Source organism: Neophocaena asiaeorientalis, unplaced genomic scaffold (assembly GCF_003031525.2).
Source record: "Neophocaena asiaeorientalis asiaeorientalis breed wild unplaced genomic scaffold, Neophocaena_asiaeorientalis_V1.1 scaffold78, whole genome shotgun sequence".
NCBI lineage: Eukaryota > Metazoa > Chordata > Mammalia > Artiodactyla > Phocoenidae > Neophocaena > Neophocaena asiaeorientalis.
Genome location: NW_020175018.1, coordinates 19,142,511 through 19,168,355, shown reverse-complemented (window position 1 = coordinate 19,168,355; position 25,845 = coordinate 19,142,511). Strand labels below are relative to the sequence as shown.

Sequence of the window (25,845 nt, the reverse complement as noted above, 5' to 3'; positions counted from 1 at the left end):
AGGGCCCGGCACCGGCCCTCTGCCTGCTGGGTGCGCAGAGCCGCAGCTCCTGCCACTCCTGTACCAGGACTTCCCCCCCCAGACCCTCCAGGCGGGGGCAGGATCCCCAGAACACGGCTCCCCCAGGGGGCTGGGGGCCTGCCCACGCCTGGAGGGTCGTGCCTGGAGGGTGACCTCGGGCCTCCTGGAGGCCTGCGGGGAGGCCCGGCCACTCGGCAGCGCCTGGTGGTGCCAGGATTCCCGGGGTTTAGCCTACTGACCACCATGGGCCCAGGAGGCAGAGAAAAACCCTGGGGCTGAGGGGCTCAGGACCCTACAGGAAGGGAGCCAGCAGCGCTGGTCAGGCCCCTGCCCACCCAGCCGCAGCCCCTTCCCGGAGCTGTTGCTCAACCTGGCAGGTGGCAGCTCTCTCAGTTCAACCAGTGAGGCCACTCTGGTGGGGCGCTGGCCTGGGGCTTCCCCTGCGGCCCTGCTGTCGCTGTCCCGTGTGTCCTGGTGGGGAGGGGCTGCTCCCAGGAAGGGAGAGGCTGACCAGCTGCACCGTGGGCTGGGGGTTAGGCTTTAGGGCCTGCAGCCCCGCCGCCCCCACCAGCCCCATGCTCTCTTTGGATACCACGCTGCAGTCCTTATGGAACCAGGATGGACGGGACGGTGGCTTGGCCTCGCCCACACTGGCAGAGCCACGGCTCGTGCTCCCACTCTGCAGGGTCGGGGCTGGGCCTCCAGGGCAGGCCCCGGGGCCCTGGCACTGGGCTGGCCGGCGGGGAGGCGCCCGGAGGGGCGGGCACGGGGGGCTCCAAGCAGGAGCCGCTTTCCTCGGGAGCCGGCAGCTTCCACTTCCCTGTCCCCGCCTCCTGGGGCCGCCCTGCTTGGGCGAATCAGAAGGCAGCGCGGAGATGGTCCCCTGCAGGAGGACAGCCAGGCCTCCGTGTGGTTAAGCGGACCCATCAGGAAGTGCACGGCTTTCCCCCGGCCCCGCCCGCCCTCTGTCCCGGCAGCCCGGCAGTCCTGCCACACACTGAATCGGGCGGCCCAGGCTGACCAGTGTCCGGCTAGGTGCCCCAGGAGGACCCCGAGGTAGGCCGGCCTGGTGCCCTTGCTTCAGATGGCTGGGAAGCCGCTGTGGCCCAGCTCAGGCTTGGGGCGGGGAGCGGGGTCTGGAGCAAATACCCCAGGAGGGCATCAGGTGGCCTCGCTCTGCTGCCCTGTCCCCTTCACAGCCACCCGGTACCTGCTGGTCATTTCACTGGAATTAGCAGCAGGGCATTGTCAGGTGTGGGACGCGTGGACATCAGGCTAGGAAGGCGGGGACCGGGCCAGACACTCCAAAGACCCCAAGTTGCTGGTGTTTTCATTCAGTGCTTTGTCTGTTGCTGGGTGGGCGGGCTGACAGGGCAGCGCGAACCTGCTGCCAGCCGCGTCTCTAGGAGGGTGGCCCAGTCCCTTTGGGCTGGAAGCCGGTGTTTCCCACACGGGTCAAAGGCTCAGCCTGCGACGGCGGGGTCAGGGTCTCCGTCCCCACCGCTGGGAGGAGGCCACCACATGGCTGCTCCCGGCTCAGCCTGGCCCTGGAGAGAGTGGTTCCCCCACTGGTAGTGTAGAAGGGAATAGCGGCGGGCGGTTCCAGCGTAGATGGTCCCCTGTCGGAGAGCTGGCCTGACAGTCCCCAAGAGTGCGGCCAAGAGCAGGCCTCGCCTGGGAGGCAGACAGGAGGAGCCTGGACGGCTGGTGTCCCAGAGGCTGGAGGAGGCACGGAGCTGCGTTCCAGGCCAGCCCGGGGTGACACAACCACCCCTCCCAGTGCGCCCGGGGCCCTGGCTCTCCCTCCACCATGGGCCGTCCACAGTCACCCTTCCTGGAGGGCACCCTGTCACCGAGCCTGACCCGGAGCAGGCCGGCCCGGCAGCTGCTAGGTGACTGTTGCATCACCAGCTGCGGAAGGAGAGGAGGGGACGGGAGGGGATGTGAGCAGGCACTGCCCCGCGAGGAAGGAGGCAGTCCCGCCAGCGCAGCCTGGCGCCTCGGGGGCTGGGGCTGGGATCTCTCCCCCGTGTGCCAGGGAGGTTGTGCTGGTAGGTGACGCAAACAGCTCCCTGGGTAAGGGGGCAGCCTCCCGCCTGCCCCGCAGCACTTTGGGGTGCTCTGGGGGGACAGGGCCAAAGGAGGGCCGTAGTGCAGGGGAGCGTGTTCTCCTAGATGCCACCTGACCCTGGAGCATCTCCACGCCGTTCCCCATGCTTATTGGGGTGACCCAGGGAGAGATAAAGCCCAGGGCGGCCAGAGGGGCGGGAGCAGGGCCGTGAAGGGCGATGCCCGGCGAGCCGATGGGAGGGAGCGGGGGCTTCTCCCTCTCTTGGCGGCCCCTCTCCTGGACGCCCCTGGGCTGGGTTCCTGGTCTGGCTCTGCCCAGAGCCCTGGCGGGTGAGGCGCAGGCCTGGCTCCTGGCAATGCCTGCTGCTCAGCCACGGCATCCCTCCCAGCCGCCTGCCCCGACTACGCCATGTCAGACTACGAGAATGAGGACGAGTGCTGGAGCGCCCTGGAGGGCTTCCGTGTGAAGCTCATCTCCATCATCGACCCCGCCCGCATCACGCCCTACCTGCGCCAGTGCAAGGTCCTGAACCCCGATGACGAAGAGCAGGTGCTCAGCGACCCCAGCCTGGTCATCCGCAAGCGGAAAGTGGGTCAGTGCCCATCCCCCACCCCCGTGCCCCGCGGAGGCCCCCTGCCCCGTCTGCCCTCAGCTGTGGTGCTTCACGCACAGCTGAGGCCCTGGGAGAGCCGTCCAGACCCCCGCCACTGCAGCCTCTTGGGGTTCTGCAGCCTTGCGTGCCCACACGTGTCCTCTGGGTCGCAGGTGTGCTCCTGGACATCCTGCAGCGGACTGGCCACAAGGGCTACGTGGCGTTCCTAGAGAGCCTGGAGCTCTACTACCCGCAGCTGTACAGGAAGGTCACGGGCAAAGAGCCCACCCGCGTCTTCTCCATGATCATCGGTGAGGAACGGGACACGGGCCTGGAGGCACAGGGCCCGGATGGATGGAGGGGCGGGGGATGGTGTGGGTTACAGCCGGCGGCCCCCTCCCCACCTGGTCCCCTCATGGATAAATCGCGTATGAAAGGAAGGGAGCGAGCCGTGTGTGGGAAGGGTGCCAGCTTTGGGCCCGGTCTGGGTGTCACTCCCATCCCGCTCTCCTCCTAACGCTCGTGGAAGGAGCAGAGGCTGGAGGAAAGGGGGACCCGAACTCCGGAGTGGGGAGCAGGTGGGAGGTGGGGTGCACAGGCTGATTCTTGGCTCAGAGCCCCTCCTGCCCAGAAGATCATGTGACCCCACTAAAGCCATGCCCGAGAGGCCAGGCCTGCTCGCCCCAGCAGCCCGTGAAGCGGCCCCGAGTCGCGTCCCCTGCCTCTCAATCAGGATGGTAACAAAATTGGAGGCCCCCTGCCCCGTCTGCCCTCAGCTGTGGTGCTTCACGCACAGCTGAGGCCCTGGGAGAGCCGTCCAGACCCCCGCCACTGCAGCCTCTTGGGGTTCTGCAGCCTTGCGTGCCCACACGTGTCCTCTGGGTCGCAGGTGTGCTCCTGGACATCCTGCAGCGGACTGGCCACAAGGGCTACGTGGCGTTCCTAGAGAGCCTGGAGCTCTACTACCCGCAGCTGTACAGGAAGGTCACGGGCAAAGAGCCCACCCGCGTCTTCTCCATGATCATCGGTGAGGAACGGGACACGGGCCTGGAGGCACAGGGCCCGGATGGATGGAGGGGCGGGGGATGGTGTGGGTTACAGCCGGCGGCCCCCTCCCCACCTGGTCCCCTCATGGATAAATCGCGTATGAAAGGAAGGGAGCGAGCCGTGTGTGGGAAGGGTGCCAGCTTTGGGCCCGGTCTGGGTGTCACTCCCATCCCGCTCTCCTCCTAACGCTCGTGGAAGGAGCAGAGGCTGGAGGAAAGGGGGACCCGAACTCCGGAGTGGGGAGCAGGTGGGAGGTGGGGTGCACAGGCTGATTCTTGGCTCAGAGCCCCTCCTGCCCAGAAGATCATGTGACCCCACTAAAGCCATGCCCGAGAGGCCAGGCCTGCTCGCCCCAGCAGCCCGTGAAGCGGCCCCGAGTCGCGTCCCCTGCCTCTCAATCAGGATGGTAACAAAATTAGACAAAGAGGGATGGATACCCAGATCCTGGGCTGCCCTGCCCTGCCCTGGAGTGGGGGGTGGTGACCGGGCTGGGAGGTGAGTTGACCTCCGGGACGGGGGGCAGCTGCAACTGGGAACTGACCCCTTGGCCGGGCTCCCCTGGAGCCGCTGGTCCTCAAGTGGAGGCCCGGGAGGGGCCAGGGGTGCCACGCGTCACGTGGCGCCCTCCCGGTTCGCAGACGCATCCGGGGAGTCGGGCCTGACGCAGCTGCTGATGAGCGAGGTGATGAAGCTCCAGAAGAAGGTGCAGGACCTGACGGCACGGCTGGGCTCCAAGGATGACCTCGTGAAGGAGCTGCGGGTGAAGGACAGCCTGCTGCGCCAGCACCGGGAGCGCGTGCAGAGGCTCAAGGAGGCCTGCGAGGCGGGCGGCCGTGAGCTCCAGCGCTGCAAGGACGAGAACTACGACCTGGCCCTGCGCCTGGCCCGCCAGAGCGAGGAGCGGGGCGCTGCGCTCATGCGTAACCGTGACCTGCAGCTGGAGGTTTCCTGCGCGGTGGGGCTCCTGGGGTGGGTGGCGGGCACCGGGGTCCTGGGCTGGTGCTGACAGCCGGTCCCGCAGATCGACGGGCTCAAGCACAGCCTCATGAAGGCAGAGGACGAGTGCTCGGTGGAGCGCAGGCACACGCTGAAGCTCAAGCACGCCATGGAGCAGCGGCCCAGCCACGAGCTGCTGTGGGAGCTGCAGCAGGAGAAGGCACTGCTGCAGGCGCGGGTGCAGGAGCTGCAGGCCTCCGTCCAGGTGGGGCCCCGGGGGCCGAGCCGGCGGGGCAGGCGCCGGGGGGCCGGCCTGGGCCTCCCAGCCCCGCTGTGCTGCCGCCCTCTCCCTTCGCACCCACAGGAGGGGAAGCCAGACCAGAGCAGCCCCTACGTCCAGGTGCTGGAGGAGGACTGGCAGCAGGCGCAGAGGGACCTCCAGGAACAGACCGCCACCATCTTCTCCCTGCGCAAGGACCTGCGCCAGGCCGAGGCCACGCGCGCCCGGGTACGCGGCGGGCAGGCGGGGGGTGCGCCCTGGGCCGACTGAGCGGGGCTCCACGTCCCTCCTTCCCCCCGCCTGGAGGCGAGGGCCGGCCTTCCGCCCCACCTGGCGCCCGCGCTCCCCGGGCACGTCGGGGCCCAGCTTCGGTCTGGAGCTCTGGGCCGGCGGGGCCACAGGCGGTTCGGCTGACTGCCGCCTCCCGCAGTGCATGGAGGAGAAGGAGATGTTTGAGCTGCAGTGCCTGGCCCTGCGGAAGGACTCCAAGATGTACAAGGACCGCATCGAGGCCATCCTGCAGCAGATGGAGGAGGTCGCCATCGAGCGGGACCAGGTAGGGGCCGCGCAGCCCTCCCCGGACGCAGTGGCCTTTCAGGGATGCAGTTGTCACGGTGGGTTTTCAGGGAGCACGGACAAAAGCAGTTCCTGCTCGTTTAGAAACGTGAACGCTAATGAGTTAATCCCCTTCCTCCACCTCTGCCCCACCTGCTGCCAGGAAGTCCACGCTCCACCTTCTGCTGTACCTGCCAGACTTTTTCCAGCGTACTTGTAGTTTCGTTTTTGTTTTATAAAAGTGGAAGCTTTCTGACTCGTTCTGCAAAGACTTCTTTCGCTTAAAAAGCCATGGGCGCCTTGGCCGGCTGCACCCTTCTGGGTGGGGAGGCAGCGCCCCACGCAGGGCTGCACCTGCTTCTTCGTTTCCCATCACTTTCCTGTCACGGCTCGGAGTCGTTTCTGACAGCCACAGCTGTCGCTTCAGTCACTTTCTGGAGGGTGATCGGCAGTCTGTATCAGGAGCCTGAAGAGGTAGATTCCTTTTCCCCGGCAAACTCACTTCTAGAAAGCCCTCTCGTGGGAATAACAGAAACGCAGAGAAAGCCCGGCAGATGCGTGCTTCCCTCAAGGCCGTGGGCAGCAGTGCGGTCTGGGGCAGCAGGTGTGAAATGGGTGCAGCTCACCCGACAGGACAGCTCCTTCCCGGAGCTGCCCGAGCAGAGCCCCCCCTCTGCCTTGTGCATGGCCAGCAGGGGCGCGCAGCCTCCGGTGGCACCCAGGGCAGGCCACCCGCCCAGGGACGCTGGCACCTGGCTGCCGAGGTGAGTGGCAGGGTTTTCTCTGGTGGGTCCCGAGTTGGAAGCTGGCACAGAAATTCAGGATGTCCTGTTACTAATCCAGCCCTGGCTGTCGGGGTCAGTTGAGGCAGGGGTGTGTGTCAGCTCCTGGATCATTGCTGGACGCGAGGCTGGCTTCCTACAAGTGTGTCTCGCAGCCGCAGCCTCCTGGGCCTGTCACTGTAGGTCGTGGGCTGGCCTCCTGGGCTGACCTCAGTGCCCCCGCCATGGGGGACTGGCTCGATAAAGCGTGGGGTGTTCGTCTTAAAGAATGTTACATGGCTGTCAACAATCGTGTTCTTGATATCAAGCTGTACCCAGGAAGTACGAAACGCACGTGTGGGCACGTGAACACGGCTGAATGTGCCCAGCGAGCAGGACTTGAAGACCCTGCAGGGTCAGCAGGGGCTATTCTCAGCGGTATTATCTTCTTTATACTTTCTGAGCTGTCCACACTTTCCATTCTGAGCCTGTATTGCATTTCCAACCCCCAAAACACGAGTGACATCCTCGGATAAGAAAGGGGAAGAGGCCAGCGCTGGCCCCCGCCCCGTCCCCGGCCGTGTTGCTGGAAACTATCCCAGGAGCACTGCTAGAAATAAGGCGGGCTGTGCTGAGAAGTGAGAGAGCCGGGAGGGGAAATGAAAGACCGGGGGTTGCGGGGGGGCAGGGAGACGGGCCGCGCCTGCCCTGCCCTGCCCTGCGCTGCCCCACAGGCCATCATGACGCGGGAGGAGCTGCACGCACAGCACGCCCGCAGCCTGCAGGACAAGGACGCGCTGCGGAAGCAGGTCCGCGAGCTGAGCGAGACGGCGGATGAGCTGCAGCTGCAGCTGTTCCAGCGCGAGGGCCAGCTGCTGGCGGCGGAGGGCCGCCTCCGGTGGCAGCAGCTGGACACGTCCGTCCTGGTGGGCCTCCCCCGGGGCCTTTACGGTGTCCCTCAGTCAGAGAGAGCCACGGCTCTGCCACGGTGGGGCTCTGGGGGTGCAGCCACATGGGGGCAGGTGTGTCCCTAGAGACTGCAGACCCCGGAGGAGGAGCCACCAAGGGGCCTGGGCCTGGCCTGGCTCGGCCACAGCTCTGCCGCTGGCTCTGGCAGGTCCCCAGACGTTCCTGAGGCCCTCCCTCCTCTGTAAGGTTGCCTGCCCACCGAGCCCTCGTGGAGGTGGGCTGCAGAGCTGGCATAGCTCAGGGCCTGGCAGGGTGTGGGGAGGGGGGAGAGGGGCGTTCTGGCCAGGGGCCAGGCCCAGCCATGGCCTGGAGAGGGGCCTCCCTGGAGGGTGGGCTGGCCTGGGACCCCACCCCGTGCCCTCGAGTGGCTCGGTCTCCCCACAGCCTGCTGACCGACCCCTCTTCTGTGACCACAGAGCTCCGACCTAGAGGACGGCTCACCGAGGAACTCCCAGGAGGTGAGTGTGACTCTGGGGGCGGGCCCAGGGCCAGCCTCACCCCGGACTCCCGGCCACAGCTTCTGCCGGACCACAGTCCCACTGGGTCCCTCAGAAGCTCTGGGAGCTCAGCCCACCACCGGCCATCCTCCCAACGCCCGGCTGGGCAGCGTAGGTCCCTCCCTGAGAAGCCGGTACAGGGGGTGACGGCGGTGGGGAGCGCAGCAGTGGGTGGGCAGCGCTGAGGGTCAGGTCCAGTCCTGGCAGACTGGTGGTCTAACCAGTTGCCCTTCTCTCTTGGGAAGCTCTCGCTCCCCCAGGACCTAGAGGAGGACGCCCAGCTCTCAGACAAAGGTGAGGAGGCGAGCAGCCTGTCCCGGAGGATCTGGCTAAGGCCTCCTTCTGGCCGCAAGCGGGCACCCGTCCCGACCTTCAGCACGCACACGGCATGACGCCGGCACCTGGGGACACGTGCCCCAGCCCTGGCCCATAGACCTCCACAACCCCACTTCACAGATGGGGACACTGAGGCCCAGAGGGATAAGCAACCCCCAAGGTTCCCCAGCCAGCAAACAAGAGCCCCACTGGCACCCGGGGCCCAGGCTTGCAGGTCCACGTCCCATCTCCCACCTTGAGAACACGCCTGGCCATTGCAGCCCACTCAGGCCCAGGGATTGCAGAGTGGAGGCACCCCGCCCTCCAGAGCAGGGAGTTGGGGAGGTAGCCACTACCAGGAAGTGGAACAGAGCAGGGAAGGAGGGACAGCTCAGGGTGACTGGGGCCTTAAGGTGGCAGGGGCGGGATCCTTCTGCCTGCCTGGGCACAGGACAGGGAGTGGCAGGGAGATGGCCCAGCAGGGATGACAAGGGGCTGGCTCTGAAGGTGGGTGTCAGACGGGAGTTGGGGAGGATGGGTGGTGGTGGGGGTGCCACCTCAGAGGTAGCGTGTGAAGCCAGATGGACTTCCTCGGCGTCAGGCCTGACCCCAGCTTCTTGAGGGGGGCTGAAAGAGGAAGAGGCAGCAAATGGAGAAGTGGTTGGTCCCTCCGCTGCTGCCCAAAGACATGAACTTGAGGCCAGTGAGCCCCCACGTGGGGACAGGCGGGCAGGACCCGCAGGCAGCCAACGGGAGGGGAAGGCTGTTGGCCCAGCCGTCCTGGGAGCCCCAGCCCAGGGCTGGTGTGGCCCCTTGCGGGAGGTGGCGCAGGCTTCAGGGTCAGAGGCCAAGGAGGAGGGGAAGACCTGGGCCTGGGCCTTTCCCACCGCAATGTCCCCAAGACCTGGGAGCCACAGTCGCCCATCGTGGACAGTTTAGGGGAGCCAGCCCATCCGAGCACTTTTCCTGTGGGTCCTGAGCCCTGGGCCCATCCAGGCCCTGGCAGATGTGGAGGGAGCCCAGCAGCCTGCAGTGTTCTGCCCCCAACGCTGCAGTGCCCCAGCCCTGGCCCCTGCCCAGGGACGGGGCGCAGCATCTGCTCTGGAAGCCAGGAGTGGGAAGTGAGGTCTCTGAGCCCCAGTCCCCATGTCTGTACAATGGGAATGCTTGCGGGGTCCAAGTAAGGACCCAGAAGGTGGCACAGGACTGGCCCGGGCTAGGGGGTAGAAGTGCTGGTGAGCGTGATCCTGGCAGGTAGGCAGGACCAAAAGGTACAACTCTCCCTTGCAGGCGGCCCGGCCATCCGGGAGAGCCCTGAGCAGCCCTTTGTGGCTCTGCAGAAGGAGCGGCTTTCACTGACCCCCAAGGTAAGGCTGCCTGGGGTCCCTGGAGCCCTGAGAGGCCCCTGGTGTGGGTCTCAGTGTGAATGATAACGAACGAACGGGGAGAGTGGTTCCTCTACCTGGACGCCTGGGGGGTGATCACAAGGTCTCTGCCCATGGGCTCCTGGGTTGTGGTGTTTTGGAATGTGAAGCTGAGCCCCCTCCCTTCTTGGACGAAGCAGCGGGAGAGGGGGCAGGGAGCGGGCCCATCTTCTGGATGGGGCGCAGCGTTAACCTGAGTGCGAACTCGGCCTCACTGTCCACTGCACGGAGCCCGACGGCAAGGGGGCCGCACCGGACACTGTAGTAGAAGGAACACTGGCCTGGAGCCCATCCCTGCTGGCTGTGCGTGCGTCCCAGGCCAGTCCTGTCATCTGAGAGAAAGCGCGTCCCGCCGGCCCAGCCCCCAGTGCGCAGCCCCGGGGCGGGGGTGGGGCCCACGCGGGCGCTGGCCGGAGCTTGAGCCTCGCTCCTCCCGCAGGACGCAGGCCTGAGCGGCGGGGAGCCCCCCGAGAAGGAGAAGGGGCGGCGGCGTCTCAAAGAGAGCTTCGAGAACTACCGGAGGTGGGCCCGCGTGGGCGGAGGGCGAGGGGGGCTAGGGAGCGGTGGCCCCGCGCACACCTGCGCCCACCTGCGCCGCCTGGGTCTCCCGCAGGAAGCGGGCCCTCAGGAAGATGCAGCACGGCGCGAGGCAGGGGGAGGTGGACTGGGAGAATACCACGGGCAGCGACAACACCGACACCGAGGGCTCCTAGCCGGCCCCTCCGTCCAGCCGCGCGTCGTGGGAGGAGGACACGGCGCCACCTGGGAGCTGCCTCGCTAGGCCGCCTCTTCCTTGGCGAGCACGGGCTTGTTCTATCTCTGTGTGATGCACACGCGTGCTGCAGTGTTAAAAATGCACCCCCGTCAATAAAAGACCGCGGTCCGGACACCACCGCCTCCGACGGTCTTGCTGCCGCGCGCCCCCTCCGACCCCGCGCCGGCCAGCGCGCAACGCCTGCCGCCAGGGGGTAGCCGAGCGCTGCCCGCCGCTTGGGAAGGGCGGGGCGGGAGCAGGGCTTCACCTCCTCTTCTCCAGGTCTGTGGGACCAGGTCCTCCAAGCACATCTCCAAGCTCGCCTATCACCGGGGTGTGGTCATTGTGACCTGCCCTGGCTGCCAGAACCACCACATCATCGCCGACAACCTGGGCTGGTTCTCGGACCTGTATGGGAAGAGGTGAGGCTACCTGGGAAGGGTTGGGGACAGAGGTCTATATTCCAGTGCTGGCCTGGTCCATCCTGAGTCTGGAGCCCCACCCAACCTCCCTGGGGCACCGTCCTTCTAATGAGGATTACAGAGCCCACATCTCCAGCCCAGCTTCCTTATCAATGCAAGAGATGTAGTTAAATTTGAAATTCAGATAAAACACAAGTAACGTTTTAGTAAAAGTATGCTCAAGTTTGGAACATGTTTTGACTTGCTAAATCTTCCACCCTAGATCAGCTCCTTCAGCCTGGTTCACTGCCTGACTTCTGCCCTCACTGACAGCCTCTGGGGGCAGGTAGGACCTGGTTACATGTCAGGGCCACGGGCCTACCCTAAAATGAGGGTGTCAGACTAGGTTGACTCAAAGGCAACAGCTTGCCTTTCACTCTGTGGTTCCTTCACCCTACTAGGCACTCCTTCCTGAGTGCCTGCTGTGGGGCAGGGATCCTAGCATGCAGCTTTCTTGTTCTCTGCTGACACTGGTTGATTGACTGCACCAGACTTGGGGGGGGGCGGGTGTGAGGTGGAGTGGTCAGGGCCCTGGGGCTGCAGGGTCAGCCTCACCACCTTGTGGAGAGCAGTGGGGGGGCAGTGGTCAGGAGCCTCCTGGCTGCATGGCCCTGATACCACACCAGCACAGGGACTCGTGTACTCGAGCCTGGCCTAGGGTGCCCTCGAGGGACCAAGACACAGGACAGCTTCGGGGCCTGGAGTGTCAAGGCACCTCCGTCTTTCTCAGGAATATTGAAGAAATCCTGGCGGCCAGAGGGGAGAAGGTACGCCGAGTGGCTGGCGAGGGGGCCCTGGAGCTCGTTTTAGAGGCTGCGGGGCCCCCCAAATCCACCACTGCTATGGAAGGGGCTGAGGACCAGGATCCCACCCACCCTGGCAACAAAGAGGCCAGCTGACCTGCCTTGTGCCTCCAAGAAGGATGCTCCGGCCCTGAGCCACTCTGGACTTGCCTGTTTCTATCAATAAACCAACATCACTTGCAGATGCGGGGACCTGGGGCTCTCGTGTCATCCCTGGTTCTGGAGTCAGAATGACTCACAAGAAGCCCCTCCAGGCTGCAGGCCAGGGCCTCCTGTGGCTGCTGGCCATGTCTGAGTGGGAAGGGGCTGGATGTGGAGTCTGAGCCCCTCCTGGCTGTGGCTGTGTGGCCTCGGGCAGTCAGTTTGCCCCTCTGAGCCTTCGTCTTCCTGTCTGCGGGTGGAGATGCTCACGGCACCACCTCGTCAGGAGTATAGGTCGAAAGATGGGACTCAGGACGGGCACGGGGTGGCTCAGCCCCGCCCCGCCCCCAAGTGTCAGGGCCCCGATGTTTTGTTTTTTGCCACGCCACGTGGCATGTGGGATCTTAGTTCCCCAACCAGGGATCAAACCCGTGACCCCTGCGCTGGAAGCGGGGAGTCTTGACCACTGACGGTCAGGGAAGTCCCAGGGCCCTGATCTCGATGGCCCGTTAGCCACTGTTCTTCCTGGGAGTGGGGTCAGCACCCCCAAGCCCCACCGGGGGTCCTGTCCCTCTGGCCAGACACAAGGAGGCCCCGTAGATCCTTCTGTGGCACCTGCCGTCTCCTCGACGCCCCCTGGATGGCACTGGTGAGCCGGTGCCAACCTCAGCCCTGACCCTTGGCCACTGGCCAAGCCAAGTCAGCAGGCTGAGCTGCTCACGGTGGCTGCAGGCGGGCCAGGCGGCCATGGTGGCCAGCGGAGTGGGAGCTGGGCTGCTGTGGGCCTGGTGGTGGGCCGCTCCCTCCCCGGGGCTGTGCAGTTTGTCTCCCAACCTCGTTTGACCGCCTTCTCAGGATGTTCCTGTGTTTACGAAAGCATGTTTATTTCCAGAAGTGTTCTGGGCTGTGTGACCTTCAACATTAATCACCAGCCACAATCTCGCAGGATCCGAGCTCCTGACGGCCGCCCCCGTCAGCACGGGCCTCGGCACTGTTCTCCAGGCGCCGGCAGCTCGTGCTCCGGCTCGAATACCCCCCGTTCTTCCCGTGGTGAACAACCCCCTATTATCCTGCCCAGAGCCTCCTGTGACATTTGCGGAGTCAGTCATGGCGGACGAACCAGCCCCGGGCGTGCTCCTCCACGGAGGCCCCGAGGGACCCGCTGGCCTTGAAACGCCAGAGCAGCGGGGCCTCGCTGCCGCCACAGGGTTGGAACTGGATGTGGGGAGGCCCAGGGAGCTGGCCGGACTCTGAGAACGCAGAGCGGGGACCCAGGAGGGCCACGCAGGCCAAGCCCTCCTTCCGTGGGCGGTCTGGACATGGCTGCTCGCCACATCTTTTTATGGTCTGCTTTCTGACGTTTTGACATCTGGGCCCTCTGACCCTGGAGAGCTGGTCAGTTCCTGGACACGGCTGGGCGAGTGCACCCAGGGCAGGTTCCGGACGACTCGGGCAGCCCCTCTGCCCAGAGCCACTGAAGACCTCACCGGCCGAGCAGGCCTGCTGGCCCTGCCTCACTGTTTCTTCCCACAGAAACCACAGGAAAGGCTCCGGCCCACTTTTCCTCCCCTGCCTCCTGACCAACCCTGGTGCCTCCCCGTGTGGCCCCCGCCCAGCCGCCGTCCATCTCCAGTCCCTTCTCAAGGTACCCCTGGCTCTTTCCACCACCCCCCAACTATCTTCCCTCCCTCGTTCCTGGCCAGGACCCTCTCCAAATGGTCAGATTAGGGAATCTGGGCCAACCTCCTGTGATCCTGTGACAGCATGTCCCCAAGTGTAGTCTTCTGAAGACAGCTTGATGGGCAACGCCGGGTTCGAGGACATCAAACAAACTTCTTCCTGCAGGACTTCTCAGAGCCTTTAGTGTCCTGGCCTGGCTGTGAGCCACTGAGAGGCACGGTGCCCCGCAATATTTCCCGGAGCACTGAGAACTTTCCAGGGTGGGGGGTTGGGGGCTCTACCCTTCCCCGTATGGGCCTTGTTCTCAACCACCCTCCCTTTTCTTTACCTCACCCAGGAGAGGCTGCAGGATGGCAGGCTCGGTAGGGAGGCCTGGGGTTCCCTGTGCCCCGCTGGGGGCTGCCCCACACCGCACTCCATGCCTTCCGGCAGCCTCGTCTCGGCACCAGAGCTCCTCTGGGAGGGGAACGTGGGGCTCAGGGCTGAGGTGTGGGCTTTGGAGGACACTTGGGCTCCTACACCAGCACCCTCACCGGCTGCGTGTCCCTGGGATTGCCGCTTCACCCCTCTGAGCCCTAGCCCCGCCCCCCGATAAACGCAGCAGGGACCGAGCCCGGGTGCGGGGGTGGGCGGGAGCAGGGCCAGCCTGGGGGGCAGGAGGCGCCAGGCCCTTGGCACAGTGCAGGCTTGCTCGCCCAGGTGAACGAGTCACTGGGCCTCTGAAAGCACCAGCACCTGTGCCAGCCCTCATCCTGACACGACAGCTTTCGCTTGGCAGACTTTATTTTTTTCAGGAAAAACAGAAGAACAAATGTACCTCTTGGGTTGGAAAGGACCCCTTGACAACATGGCAAACACACGTGTGAGCAATAAATACGCACGTACATTCGGGTGTGTGGGGCGGCCAAGCAGGAGCCTGTGCTCTGACCTCTGACCCCACACCTGCCGCCCTACCCTCGCCCTCGGGGGCCCCTCCGCCCAGAGCGCCCCGGGCTGTACTGTACCGAGGGGCGGGGGCCCGGCGGCCTCCCCAAGCTCAGAGGGCGCGACCTGGGGCTGGGTGAGGCGCCATGCAAGAGGAGGGCCGCCTGGGGGCCGTGGGGCTGCGGCTCGACCCAGGGACGCTCCAGGAGAGCTGGAGGTGGGCCCTACAGGAGGTGGGCTGAGATGGGGGGTTCTGGGCAAGGGCGCCGGCCACGGTCTCCCCAGAGGCCTGTCTCCTGCCCAATCCCGAGGGCCGACTCACCCCACGGGAGAAGGCGTGATGTCATCTCGCCCCACGGTGGGGTTGAGGGCTGGGTGCTCACCACGGCCACAGAGCTGGAGCCCTCGCACCTGCCGCCCACCCTGGCATGGTCAGGGTGCAGACCCCTACCAGCTGGTATTCCCAGAACCGGGCCGGCTCAGTTCCTGGGCTCCTGGGCTTGGAGCTGAGGAATGTGGAGCTCGCCCCCTTCCCTCCCCACCCCGCCGGCTCAGGAGCACATGCCTGGTGGGGCTGGGGACCCCACGTAGGAGCCACTGCCTCCACTGCCTGGCAGGCTACAGGCTTCCTGGGACTGGCCTCCTCCTCCAGGCCGGGTAGGAGGGAGGGGAGAGGGGCTGGGAGGGGACCCTCCCCAGGGGTGAGGCCGGCTTCAGGAGGACAGAAACGCCCGTGCCGCTGGTGGCCCCAGAGAAGAGGCTTCAGAGACACCTTTGGGGGTTGGGGTACATGCTGAAGGCCCGGCCTGGGGCAGGGGCGGGGCGAGGGCGGGGCTGGGTGGGGCAGGCCTGCAGGAAGCTTCGTACCTACCGCAAGGGGCCGTCGCAGGACAGGAGTGGGCCCTGGCCCGAGCCAGTTGCCCTGGGGAGGGGACGCCACGGGGGCCGCGTGCCCAGTGTCCGGCTCAGTGAGATGGGCTGGGTGGCTCAGAGCCTGCCCTCAGCTGTGGCCTCGGGAGGATTTGGCTTCACGGGGGGTGCTGTGGGCATCCTGGACATTTGTGAGCTCCCCCGGGCCGCCGCCCCGGTCCAGGAGCGGGGGTGGGGCGGGCCCGGCTGTGGGTGCGAGGCCTTAGCTGGCGCCGGGCTGGCACTGCTGCCGGGGCTCGGGGGGTCCGCCCACCTCCTGCTCCGGGCTCCCAGCGAGGTCCACCCGCTGCTCGTCCATCCGCTTGGCCTGGACCCTCTGGATGAGGCTGAAGAAGTCCTCGTCGGGCATGGTGGGGCCACGGGGCAGCACGTCCGGTGGCGGGCAGCGCTGGTCGTCGATCCTGGAGGACTGGGCAGACATGGACACGTGGGTCGGCGGCCTCGCTTCCGCAGGCCTTGGAGGGCCCAGCCCGGCGCCTGGGCCCGGCGCTCAGAGGCCCCAGGGACAACTCGGCAGCAGTGCCAACTCAGGAGGGCCTCCCTGGGAATCAGCTCCAGGGCACAGCTGGGAGCCCTGACCCCGAGAACGGCCTACCCGGCGGGCGAGCTGCTGTGGTAGCCTCCCAGGCCTGCTCCTAAGGCCGCCAGACCGTGGTGTGTTCACGAGCCCCAGGGACAGGACGGGGCTGCAGCTCCCGGAGCTCGTGGTGCCGAGACCCCCAGGGCCCCCTCGGGTCAGGGGGCCGGGAGCCGGCATAGCCTGTGGGGCTGCGTGCGTGTGGGCGGGGGTTCTCGGTAGGGGCTGCTTTTCAGGCTCCTTGGACTCTCCCAGAGTTGCACTTTCCTCTCCTCCGTGGGAAGGAATGTCACATCTGGAAACCTTCCAGCTTCCTGCACGGGGCGGGGGCTATGAGGCTGCCCCCTCCCCAGCCATTTCACTGAGGGTTTCCTGACCCTGAAACTCCACCTGCAGTTCTGCCCCACCCAGACTGGTGGGTGGCTGCACCCAGTGGTGTCGGCCAGGCCCCTCCTGCCCTCTGCAATCTGGGGGTGCTGCCTGGCTCTCGGTTTTCTCCATCCGAATGTGGAAGGCTGGAGGAATACCCGGTGACGCGCCCGGCTCCAGGCTCCTGCACTGTAGGGAGGGGCCAGCCTGAGGATGTCCTGGGGTGACCTACTCAGGGGGCCCAGGAGGAGCCCCATGGGTCTGAGCACCCACGGGCACTCAGAGACACTGGCTGAGCCAGCCTGGGGTCCAGTCCCACACGATGCACCCTGAGACGGAGGGCCCAGGCCCTGTGTGGAGCCTCCCGGGGAGGGGCCCTGAGCTAACCGGGGCCGAGGGGCCTGGGGGGGCAGGCGGGAGGAGGGTGGCGGAGCCCACCTGGCACTTGATGAGCATGTTGAAGAACTCGTCCCCCGGCTCCTGGGGGTCCCCGTCACCACGCAGGTGGCCCAGGTTGTTATGGGTGATGCGCAGCCCGGGCAGGCTGCCCACACTGGCCCGCTGGTCGTCCAGGCGGCGGCTCTGGGAGCTGGCGATGAGGTCGAAGAACTCCTCGGTCTGGGGGGAGGCTGTCAGCGAGGGCTGGCCTGCGGGGCACAGGGGGTCAGGCCCGGGTAGGCAGGGACCTAGCCCACTGTGCCCCCAGAGCCCCCAGCAGCCTCTCTGCCGACCCCAAACCCCAGCTGCTCTCAGCCGCTCCTGATGTGGGCCCGATGCCCGCCTTGAGGGCCTCCAGGGGGTGACAGAGCAGAGAGCCTGGCTTCCCACACCCGCTCCGAGACCGCTGCGCCCTGACACGGTGTGTTCCGGAGGGTGGGACGATTACACGTTTTCTGGGATGCAGCTTTGGGCAAGGTGGGGTCACGGGGCTCACGGTGACGGGGGCACTTCGCAGCTGGTCCGCCCCGCCCTCGGAACACTGCAGCGGAGGGAGGGGACCGGCCCTGGGCCCTGCGGGCTCACCAATCCTCTCCTCCAGGGTGGGGGCAGCCGTGGCTTCAGCGGCTGCGGGCTGACCCTCCTCCAGGGGACAGCGCTGGTCATCCATGCGGCTGCTCTGGAACTTGCTCAGCAGGTCAAAGAAGCACTCCTCGTCGGAGGATGGGGCCCGGGGGATGCTCTGGGGGGCGGGACGGGCAGTCGGTGCTGGCTCTAGGCCAGCCACAGGTGGCCCTGCTGTGGTCACCAGCCCCTCACAGACCCCCGGACACAGCTGAGTGGCTGCTCGGCTTGGGCTGAGGTCAGGCCCCTCCCCCCCCACCCGCCCCTCCTGCTCCCAGCACCACCACTGCCCCCGCCCCCGCTCCCTGGTGCCCCCCGGGGGCCCCTACTGAGCACTTGTGTCAGCTGCCTGCAGTGAGTGCCACCCATGCCTGTGCACCTCTGGAGCCCCAGCACCCAGCACAGCGCTCACCAGTGTCTGCTAAACAAATAAACGAGTGAGTGACTAGGCCCCTTGGCAGCTCGTCATGCACACTGCAAGTGGCCGGTGCCAGGGCCCTGGCTGCGGTGATGCTGGACCCAGAGGTGCCAGCAATGTCAGGTCATAGCACCAAAGGCAAGGAGCCCGAACTGGGGAAGGTGAGGGCTTCTGTGTTCCCAGTCCCACCCCTTGTGGGGTTTAGACAGTTTTATAACGTCCCCAGAGGACGGCAGATGTGCGCGGGCCAGGCTAGAGACAGTGCTCTCACCCCCCAGCCCCTCCCTCCGCGTGCTGGCTGAGGCGGGAGTGTGGTGGGCCAGGGTCTGCTCTGGGTGGCTGGGGAGAGCCAGGACGCCAGGCTGGGGGCCCTGGGTTGGTGGTTGGACCACAGGGGCTCTGAAAGATGCCCTCAGTGAGCATCAGAGTTCAGCCTGGGGGCTTCCCTGGTGGTGCCGTGGTTGAGAATCCACCTGCCAGTGCAGGGGACGTGGGTTTGAGCCCTGGTCCGGGAAGATCCCACGTGCCGCGGAGCAACTAAGCCCGTGCGCCACAACTATTGAGCCTGTGCTCTAGAGCCCGCGAGCCACAGCTGCTGAGCCCGTGTGCCACAACTACTGAGCCCACGAGCCACAAGTACTGAAGCCCGCGCGCCTAGAGCCCGTGCTCCGCAACAAGAGTAGCCACCACAATGAGAAGCCCGCGCACCACAGTGAAGAGTGGCCCCCGCTCGCCGCAACCGGAGAAAGCCCGCGTGCAGCAACGAAGACCCAACGCAGCCAAAAATAAAATAAATTAAAAAAGAAAAAGTTACATTAAGTGGGCAGCCTGGGCAACGGGGAGGGCTGACCTTGGGCTAAGCCAGCTGACCCGGGCAAGTCCCACTGCTGGGTCAGAATGGGGGGAGGGGCCGCAGTTCTGAGGCAGTGGGTGGGATAGGGTGAGACCAGGTCCCTGGGTCAGGCTGAGTCCCAACGGGCAGGGTGGCCTCAGTTCACACCTCCATGGAGGGCGTGGTCTCTCAGGGGCTGCCCAGAGGGCAGGACCAGAGCATCCCCCTGCCCAGCCCTGGCCCGTGCATCTCCTGGCTGGCTGGCTGGCAGCTGCCTCGTCGCTCAGAGCCCTGCCTGAAATGCGTGACCCCCAGAGCCCCCGACAACCCAACACCAGCCCGTTTCACAGAGGAGACTGGGGCCCTGGAAGCTGGCCCAGCCTGGGCTCCCAGAGCACAGAGTGAGGGCTGCTTCGAGCTGGGCTCAGGCCGTGGGGCAGTGAGGCGTCCAAAGGCCGGGAGGACCCGCTGGCCGACGTGGGCAGGGAGGGGCAGCCGAGCGGGTGGTCCCACCGACCTATGCCGGCAGGTGGCAGCTCAGAGGAGACCCCACCGGGCTCAGGCTCTTGGGTCGCACCTCCCCACCCCCTGCCTGGCCAGGGCGGGCCCAGAGCCAAGGCCAGAGCCGGGGGGTTCAAAATCCACCCCTGAGGGCTCTGCTCTCCTGTGGTGCCCAGGAAACCTGGAGGGAAGGGAGAGCCGGTGCTCAGGGACCCATAGGGGCCTTGGCCAGGGGGCTGCACCTAGTCCGGGCCTCCTGGGGACCTGCAGGCCCGGCAGAGTGGCTGGGGACCAGCGTCAAGGTGGGGTCTACGGAGAGGTGCCTCCCCCAGGCGCTCGTGGGCTCTGCTCACAGGCTGGGGGCCCCCGGCCCCGCCAGGTGTGGGGTGAGCACAGCACCACCCCACTGCAGGGGGAGCTGTTGCTCCCGCCCCCAGCCCAGCATCTGGCCCCAGCTGGGATCTCCCAGGTGAACCATGGGCCAGGTGAACCATGGGCCAGGTGAACGGAGCCAGGCCCCTCCCAGGAAAGGTGTGACCCGGGGGTCCCACTTCACTGGACGCACGTGTCCCCAACACTCCTCCAGCCTCCCCTGGGCTGCAACTCGGGCTCAAGAGAGGCACCTGAAGGAGAGGGGGGTTTGCTGTAGGCCTCTCACGGTGCCATCACCACCGTGGCCAGGTACGGGCTGAGGGCCCCGCCACGGTCATCCAGCCAGGCTCCCGAGGCACTGCGCCACAGCCATCCCAGCCTGAGACCTGGGACTGGCCCGGGGCCTGGCAGCTCTCACCCTCCCCGAGCCCGGGGCCACCTGTGAAGGGTGGGCACCCCCTCATGCAGGGCACTGCTGGCCTGGGACCACAGGCACAGGGGGAGGCCCACGCCCCTCGCTCAGGACACCGGCCTGAATCCCAGGAGGACACGTTCAGGGGACCTGGAGGCCACCCCCTGCTCCCTCCCCCCTCCTCTGCCTGACTCGGGCTCCCTCCGCCCGGAGGTCAGAACTCCTTGAGGCTCACTCCGGCCCCACGGCAGAGGTTTCAGCCCATCTTCTCCCAGGGAAGAAGGAGCCAGCCCTGGTCGTGCAAACTCTCCCATCCGCCAGGCCCGGCTGTCCCCTCCAGCCGGCCTGGCCGGGTCCCCAGGGCTGCAGCTGCCCTGGCTCCCGAGCTGCCCAGGACGGGGACGTCCGAAGGCAGGTGAGTACGGGTCAACACGTGGGACTCACCCCCACTGAACTGGCCCGGGGGAGGCTGCCGGGAATCTGACTGCTTGCCCGCCGGCTGACCATCCACCCGCCCCGGCCCCCCAGGGGGGGCGCTCTGCAGCCTAAGTCCAGCTCCGACAGGCCATGAGCCTCCAGCCGTGTTAGGGACCCCCCCTCACGCGGACCCGCAGCCCTGTCCGCTCCGACAGGCCATGAGCCTCCAGCCGTGTTAGGGACCCCCCCTCACGCGGACCCGCAGCCCTGTCCGCTCCGACAGGCCATGAGCCTCCAGCCGTGTTAGGGACCCCCCCTCACGCGGACCCGCAGCCCTGTCCGCTCCGACAGGCCATGAGCCTCCAGCCGTGTTAGGGACCCCCCACTCACGCGGACCCGCAGCCCTGTCCGCCAGCAGCCGAGTGCATTTGGGTGCTGGGCCACGTGGAGCCCAGGCAGGACGCCAAGGCCCCTGTGCCACTGCCCTGCCTGCAGTGCCTGGTGCTACCTCACCACAGAGACCCACTGGCTCTGTTGGCTTGACGCTGAAATAGGACCCAGGGCGAGGGCCCCTCCCCGTCCCCGCCCACCTGCACCGCGCACGCACGCATGGCACGGCACACACACCCCACAAACACTCGGAGATGGATTTCCCTGAGCACAGAGCCTGTGGGCAGTCACAGCAGCACGGCGAGGGGGTGAAAGCCGTCTGGGGAGCACTTTCTCTCTGAGAGCAGCCCCGGCCTCCTGCCCAGCCCGGAGAGGAGCCGGACGGGTCGGTGTCCTTTCCCACTCTGGGCCTCGATGATCGCGTGGCCTGACACCCTTACCCCTGCAGAGCCGCAGCACCACACAGTAGCCCCCTCGGCTTCTGCCTGGCCCCAGACCAAAGCCCCTCGGCTGCAGTGCCCTCCCTGGCCTCCTGCTGCCGCCTGGGTGTCCCTTTCCTGCTCCGGGAGGTCGTGGAGTCAGCGTCAGCCCGGCCCTGGAGCCAGCAGGGGCCGACCACGGGAGGCACCTGGGTAGTCCCGGCAAGAGAGGTGAGGACAGGACGAGGACACCAGAGGCCCCTCTTAGGGCCCGCTCTGTCCTGCCCCTTCTGTAGTGGGTTCAGAGCTGCCGGCCCCTTCCATTACAGCCCTGGGGACAGACGGCCACCACCAGCAGCCTGGGACTGGCCCTCTGAGGACGCCTCCTGTCGGGTGCCTGGGTGGGCACGGGGGCTCAGCCCACCAGCGGGGTCCAGGCCTCCAGCTGGGGCCAGGCTCAGAACCCTGTCGTAGGAACTTTCTCCAAAGACACCACCATGGCCCGACACCTTGACGTGTTCTCTTTGGGGGCCGACCTGTGGGTGCCAGGAGCTGACCCTGGCCTAGGAAGCCCAGCCCTACCGTTCCTAGCTGGACGCCCTCAAGCCATTTCCTTCTACCCTGAGCCTTGGTTTCCCACTTAGGGCTGCTGTAAACGAGGCACACGTGGCAAGCCTGAGCCTTGACTGCCGTCTATTTGGCAGAAGAGGTCCCGGAACTGCAGCTACAGGGACGCGGCTGGGCCAGAGCTCCCAGACGGGACAGGCAGGGGCTCTCGCAGCGCTGGTCTCCGCCCGTGGCAGCCGCAGTGTGTCGGGGGGGCCTGGCTCACCTCCCCGGGCCCCGCCTCTGGGGCCCAAGGCTCTGAGGCCCCCAGATGGGAGGTGGGGTGTACGGCTTTGCCTCGGTCACCTCTTTGGGAAGCCTTCCAAGACAGCCCTCGTGCGGGGAGGCTGGTGTGGCTTAGGGATGCGAGAGAATCAGAAAGACAAGTCTCTCTGCACTGTGGGGCGGGGCGGGGGGCGGGGCTAGGACCCCAGCCCCCCTGGCTCAGCCCCCGTTTCACAGCATGAACGACGACGGGGTGTGGGTATGGACGCCGCCGTCACCTAGTAAGTATGGTCTTGGGTGAAGCCGGGCGGTGGGGGCCATGAGCACAGGCCAGGCCTCTGCTCGGCCTTGGGCAGGCCTTTCCTACTCCAGAGCCCACTGTGGCTCCCCAGTGCCCTGGCAGGGCTCCTTCCCTGCCCAGACCCTCTCTGGCTGGGCCGACTCCAAGACTCCCCCTGACCTTTGGGGCCGGCCCAGCCCTGCTCCCCATGCCCGGCCCCTCAGACCACACCCAGCCACCCTCCTCCGATCCCGCAGCCCCCGCTGTGCTGGTGGCAACACCCTTGCACTGCCTGGGCCCTTGCACTGCCTGGGGTCAGGGTCAGGGAGGGGCCTGACGGGGCCTCCTGCCCCGAGCAGGGATCCCGTCCCCCTCCCCAGGCCCCTGTGCCCTCCCCCGCTCACCCCACTCCCCGGACACAGACTCTGGCCATCCTCTGGCCCATCCAGTGGGGCTAGGGTCAAATGGGGTCAGCGGAGGCTGCCCCAGGCTCACGGGAAGACGGGTGCAAAGCAGCCGTTTGGGGCTAAGAATACCCCGCACGGCACCCACGCCCCTCAAAGGCGGGGAAGGTGCTGATTAAACCCCTGGAGGGAACTCTTTTTCGACTACTTCTCGGAGGCTTGGACGCAGGTGTTCTGTGCATGGGGGGCTGGCTCCAGGCTGACCTCTGAACCTGGGCGTGGCCGGGCACATGCCCCTCTGTGCCCCCCCGTACCTCACCTGCTCCTGAGAGCCTGGAGAAGCCAGCCAGGCTCCTGGGCACCATGCGACACCTGCCAGGCAGCAAGAGACCAGGTGCGTCCCTCCATCCCCCACCTGTCCGTCTACTCGATCACTAGTCCACCCACCCCTCAGCCGTCCATCCCCACTCATCTGTCCACCAGACCCCGTCTGTCTGTCCACGTCTGTACACTGTGTCTCCAGGACAAGGCTGCTGGCTGGGCCTGAGGACCTGAGCTGCACCCCCCAAGCTGTCCTGCAGACCCTTCCTGGGCTGCCTGTTGCCCCACCACCACCAGCACGAGGCCTCCCGTCCAGCTGATGAGTAAACCCTGTCCCTGTGCCCACCAGGTCCCAGGGGACAGCCCAGGGCCATGACCTCAGCTCCCTGGAGAGGCCTGGCCCAGCTTCCAGGTGGGCCGTGTAGAATGCTGTGCAGGATGGGCAGTGGAGCCCCTCGCGGCTCCCTGTGGGCCCCTGGGGAGAAGTCGCCTACCGTGCGAGGCACCTGCACCCGGACGTCCGCGCTGTCCAGTGGGGAGTGGCCACCCTCCCGCGGCCTCCTCTCAGCAGCGTCCGGCCCTTCCTGGTACTTCCTGCTCCTCACGGGAGCGGGGAGCAAGTCCCTGCCCGGCCCCCGCCAGTCCCCCGCGTGGTGGCTGTCTCCATTCTGCTCCTGGGGAGGGGGGGAAGACCAGGCGTGGGAGGGGGCCAGGCCGCCAACGCCCCCCAGCCCAGGACCCCAAGAGGGGCTGAGCAGATGCAGTCAGCCCCGTTTCACTGACCCACACGGAGGTGCTCCGGAGCCTCGAGGAAGAGGGAGCTGCCGGCAGCCTGGGGGCAGGGAGAGGCGGGGCGGGGACCGGAGGGGCTCTGACCACCCCAAACGTCCACCTGCCCACACTAAGCGATGGGTGACCGTGGGCGGCCCTGAGCCTTGTCCCCACAGTGGGTCCCCGTGGCTGTCCACAACTGAACCCAGTGTACACTGGAGGGACTGGAGGCTCCGAGATGTCAGGCCACTGCTCCTGGGCCACACAGCACCCACCCTGGCAGGTACAGAGTGGCCCCAGGGCCCCCAAATCTGTTTGGGGTTTGTCAAGCCCCCGCTGCTCCACCCATAACAGCTCTGCTTCCCCCTGGAGAAGAGTCCAAGTGAGGAGGGAGCAGACGGGAATGGGGACCAGCCAGGACGCTGGGGGTCTACAACATGTAAGGAGCCGGGGGCCTGGGTGGCAGGACCACGGTGAGAGGCAAGGGAGCAGCCCCTGGTGCTGCAGGGTCTCCTGGGGCCTTCTCTGGGCACATGGCCCATCCAGGGTCCTGGGCCGCACGGGGCACATCTGTCGCCCCTGGCAGGGACATGACGCAGACAGGAACCCTGGCAGGTGCTGGCAGCTCAGCAAACACCGCACCAGCCTCGTTATCCCGCTGCCCACGCTCTGCTTCTAACTGTAGGCGACTGTCGCTTGGCTGCCACCTGCCCCACGTGCCCCCGGCCGCCCGCCCTGAGCCCCACTCACCCGCTCCAGGGGGAGCCTCAGCAGGTCCCAGGTTTCCGCGCTCAGCCTCTGTGTCCTCTTGGGCCTGGCCCCTGCAAGGCAGCAGGCCCAGTCAGCCGGCGCCGGCCCCGGGCCTCGAGGATCGCGAACTTCCCACCTCCCAGCCCACGTGGGGGCCAATGTGGCGTCTGCACGAGCGCCGCACCCTCGACAGGACAAGCAGGCAGGCGTCCAGGTGGGGCCGACCAAACAGGGGCTCCCGTTAGCTCAGCTCCCGAGCTCTGGGCCCGGCTCTTCCCCACTCGCCTTTGCCTCCACCGTTCCCTCTCCTCAGATACACTTCCTGCGTCTACGCAGCCCCGGGCCTCAGCCTTGGCTCAGCTGCTCCCCACACCCTGTGCCCGCACACCCTCACCCCGCCCACACCAGGGCAGCCCAGGTCCTCGGGGTGGGGGGCGGGCTGAGTGAACTCTCCTCTGAGGGCTGGGCCTGGCGAGGCCAGGAAGCACAGTGGGCAAAGTGACCGAGGCCTCCGGCACCAGTGGACACCCTGGGGGTCGCGTCTCGGCACCACTGGCCTTGGACCGGTCACTCACCCTGCGGAGTTCAACCCCCTCCACGCTCCCCCTGACGCCCCCGTCAGATGGTGCTGGCGGACACACTGCCCGCAGCACAGGGGGACTGGAAAGCATCTCATGGCCCCTGGCACGTCTCGGGCGCCCAGCAAGCTGCAGCCGTGGATGCAATGGTTCGCTCTCCATCCCCACCGCCAGTGCGGCTCCGCTCGTGAAGCTAAGCTGCTCTGTGCACGCCTGCGGTGCAGCGTGGGGAGCCGGACCCAGAGCCCGCCCTGTCTAGCCCCTTGCTGCGGCCAGGCGCACACGCCACAGCAAGCGGCCTCGAGGGGTGGGCGGGGAGCCCTCCACCCGGCCCCCGACCCCAAGCCTGGCCTGGGTTCTGGGCCCACACCCGCTGCCTGGGACACGGTCCCCAGAAGGGAGCCGGCTCTGGCGCTCGGGCATTCCGACCGGCCCAAACCAAACATGCAGAGCTTCACAAGAACTAACTGGGCAGGTGGCCTGCAGTGGCTGGCGAGGGCGGCCATGCTCTCCTCCCTGTCCTGGCCCCAGGCCCTGAGCAAGCCACACGCCGTCCCCCTGCCCTCCTAAGGCCGAGAAATGTGCCAGTCCGAGGTGGGGACGCAGTGATCCTCGGAGGGGCGTCGGCGATCGCTGTCCCGGGAGCTGGGGAAGGAGTGGCCACAGCGGCCCGACCAGGTGCCAGCCGGGCAGCTCCTGGAAGCGTTCCCCCAGGACTAGGCCAGCTGACGGCCCCCTGTCCCCACTGCTTGGCTGTGGTGGTTGTGCGGGCCTGCCGCTGCCCCCTCCACCCCGAAGAAAACAGCCCCTGGCTGGCAGGCTTCTGCCAGGCCCCGAGCCAGAGGGGCGCAGCCTTGGGGCACACGGCCCACCCACAGGTGAAGGAGAGGAGCAGAGGAGGTCGGGTCGGGTTCCCCCCGCCCACCCCCAGCGGCACGAGGAAGGCAGCTCTGAGGAGGAAACGAAGGAACTGGCCCCGA

The 25,845-nt window shown here is 66.8% G+C and overlaps 3 protein-coding genes across 4 annotated transcripts in view; 2 read left to right on the top strand and 1 right to left on the bottom strand.

Moving 5' to 3' along the window:
• The first annotated feature begins 948 nt into the window (after nucleotides 1-948).
• CARD9 (caspase recruitment domain family member 9) lies at nucleotides 949-10,357 on the top strand. Of its 2 annotated transcripts, XM_024762627.1 has the most exons (13): nucleotides 949-1,077; nucleotides 2,481-2,684; nucleotides 2,858-2,995; nucleotides 4,370-4,674; nucleotides 4,753-4,932; nucleotides 5,032-5,175; nucleotides 5,378-5,503; nucleotides 6,998-7,189; nucleotides 7,649-7,690; nucleotides 7,975-8,023; nucleotides 9,335-9,411; nucleotides 9,908-9,990; nucleotides 10,082-10,357. In XM_024762627.1, exons 2-13 carry the CDS (start codon nucleotides 2,501-2,503, stop codon nucleotides 10,179-10,181), a joined length of 1,620 nt encoding a protein of 539 aa, XP_024618395.1. In that variant the 5' UTR covers nucleotides 949-1,077; nucleotides 2,481-2,500; the 3' UTR covers nucleotides 10,182-10,357. The 2 variants fall into 2 exon arrangements, with proteins under 2 accessions (XP_024618395.1, XP_024618394.1); XM_024762626.1 differs by lacking the exons at nucleotides 949-1,077; nucleotides 2,481-2,684; nucleotides 2,858-2,995 and adding an exon at nucleotides 3,579-3,711.
• DNLZ (DNL-type zinc finger) lies at nucleotides 10,295-11,678 on the top strand. Its single transcript, XM_024762425.1, has 3 exons — nucleotides 10,295-10,304; nucleotides 10,434-10,644; nucleotides 11,414-11,678. The coding sequence occupies exons 1-3, from the start codon at nucleotides 10,295-10,297 to the stop codon at nucleotides 11,580-11,582; spliced, it is 390 nt and encodes a 129-aa protein (XP_024618193.1). The 3' UTR covers nucleotides 11,583-11,678.
• A 3,335-nt stretch (nucleotides 11,679-15,013) lies between these two features.
• Nucleotides 15,014-25,845, bottom strand: part of GPSM1 (G protein signaling modulator 1) — a 22,052-nt gene continuing 11,220 nt past the window's right edge. The window contains exons 9-13 of the mRNA XM_024762709.1: nucleotides 24,288-24,358; nucleotides 23,261-23,440; nucleotides 17,131-17,287; nucleotides 16,546-16,754; nucleotides 15,014-15,570 (exon numbers count right to left, since the gene is read on the bottom strand). Of these exons, the coding sequence (XP_024618477.1) occupies nucleotides 15,364-15,570; nucleotides 16,546-16,754; nucleotides 17,131-17,287; nucleotides 23,261-23,440; nucleotides 24,288-24,358 (824 nt within the window). The 3' untranslated portion in view covers nucleotides 15,014-15,363. The remainder of the gene's footprint in view (nucleotides 15,571-16,545; nucleotides 16,755-17,130; nucleotides 17,288-23,260; nucleotides 23,441-24,287; nucleotides 24,359-25,845) is intronic.

Excerpts from the sequence above, each read along its gene's own strand:
- CARD9 (XM_024762627.1), top strand. The coding sequence starts at position 2,501 with ATGTCAGACTACGAGAATGAGGACGAGTGCTGGAGCGCCCTGGAGGGC. Across the intron at positions 2,996-4,369 it reads CGTCTTCTCCATGATCATCG|ACGCATCCGGGGAGTCGGGC; the intron begins GTGAGGAACGGG and ends CCCGGTTCGCAG. Across the intron at positions 4,675-4,752 it reads ACCGTGACCTGCAGCTGGAG|ATCGACGGGCTCAAGCACAG; the intron begins GTTTCCTGCGCG and ends CCGGTCCCGCAG.
- DNLZ (XM_024762425.1), top strand. Across the intron at positions 10,645-11,413 it reads TCGGACCTGTATGGGAAGAG|GAATATTGAAGAAATCCTGG; the intron begins GTGAGGCTACCT and ends CGTCTTTCTCAG.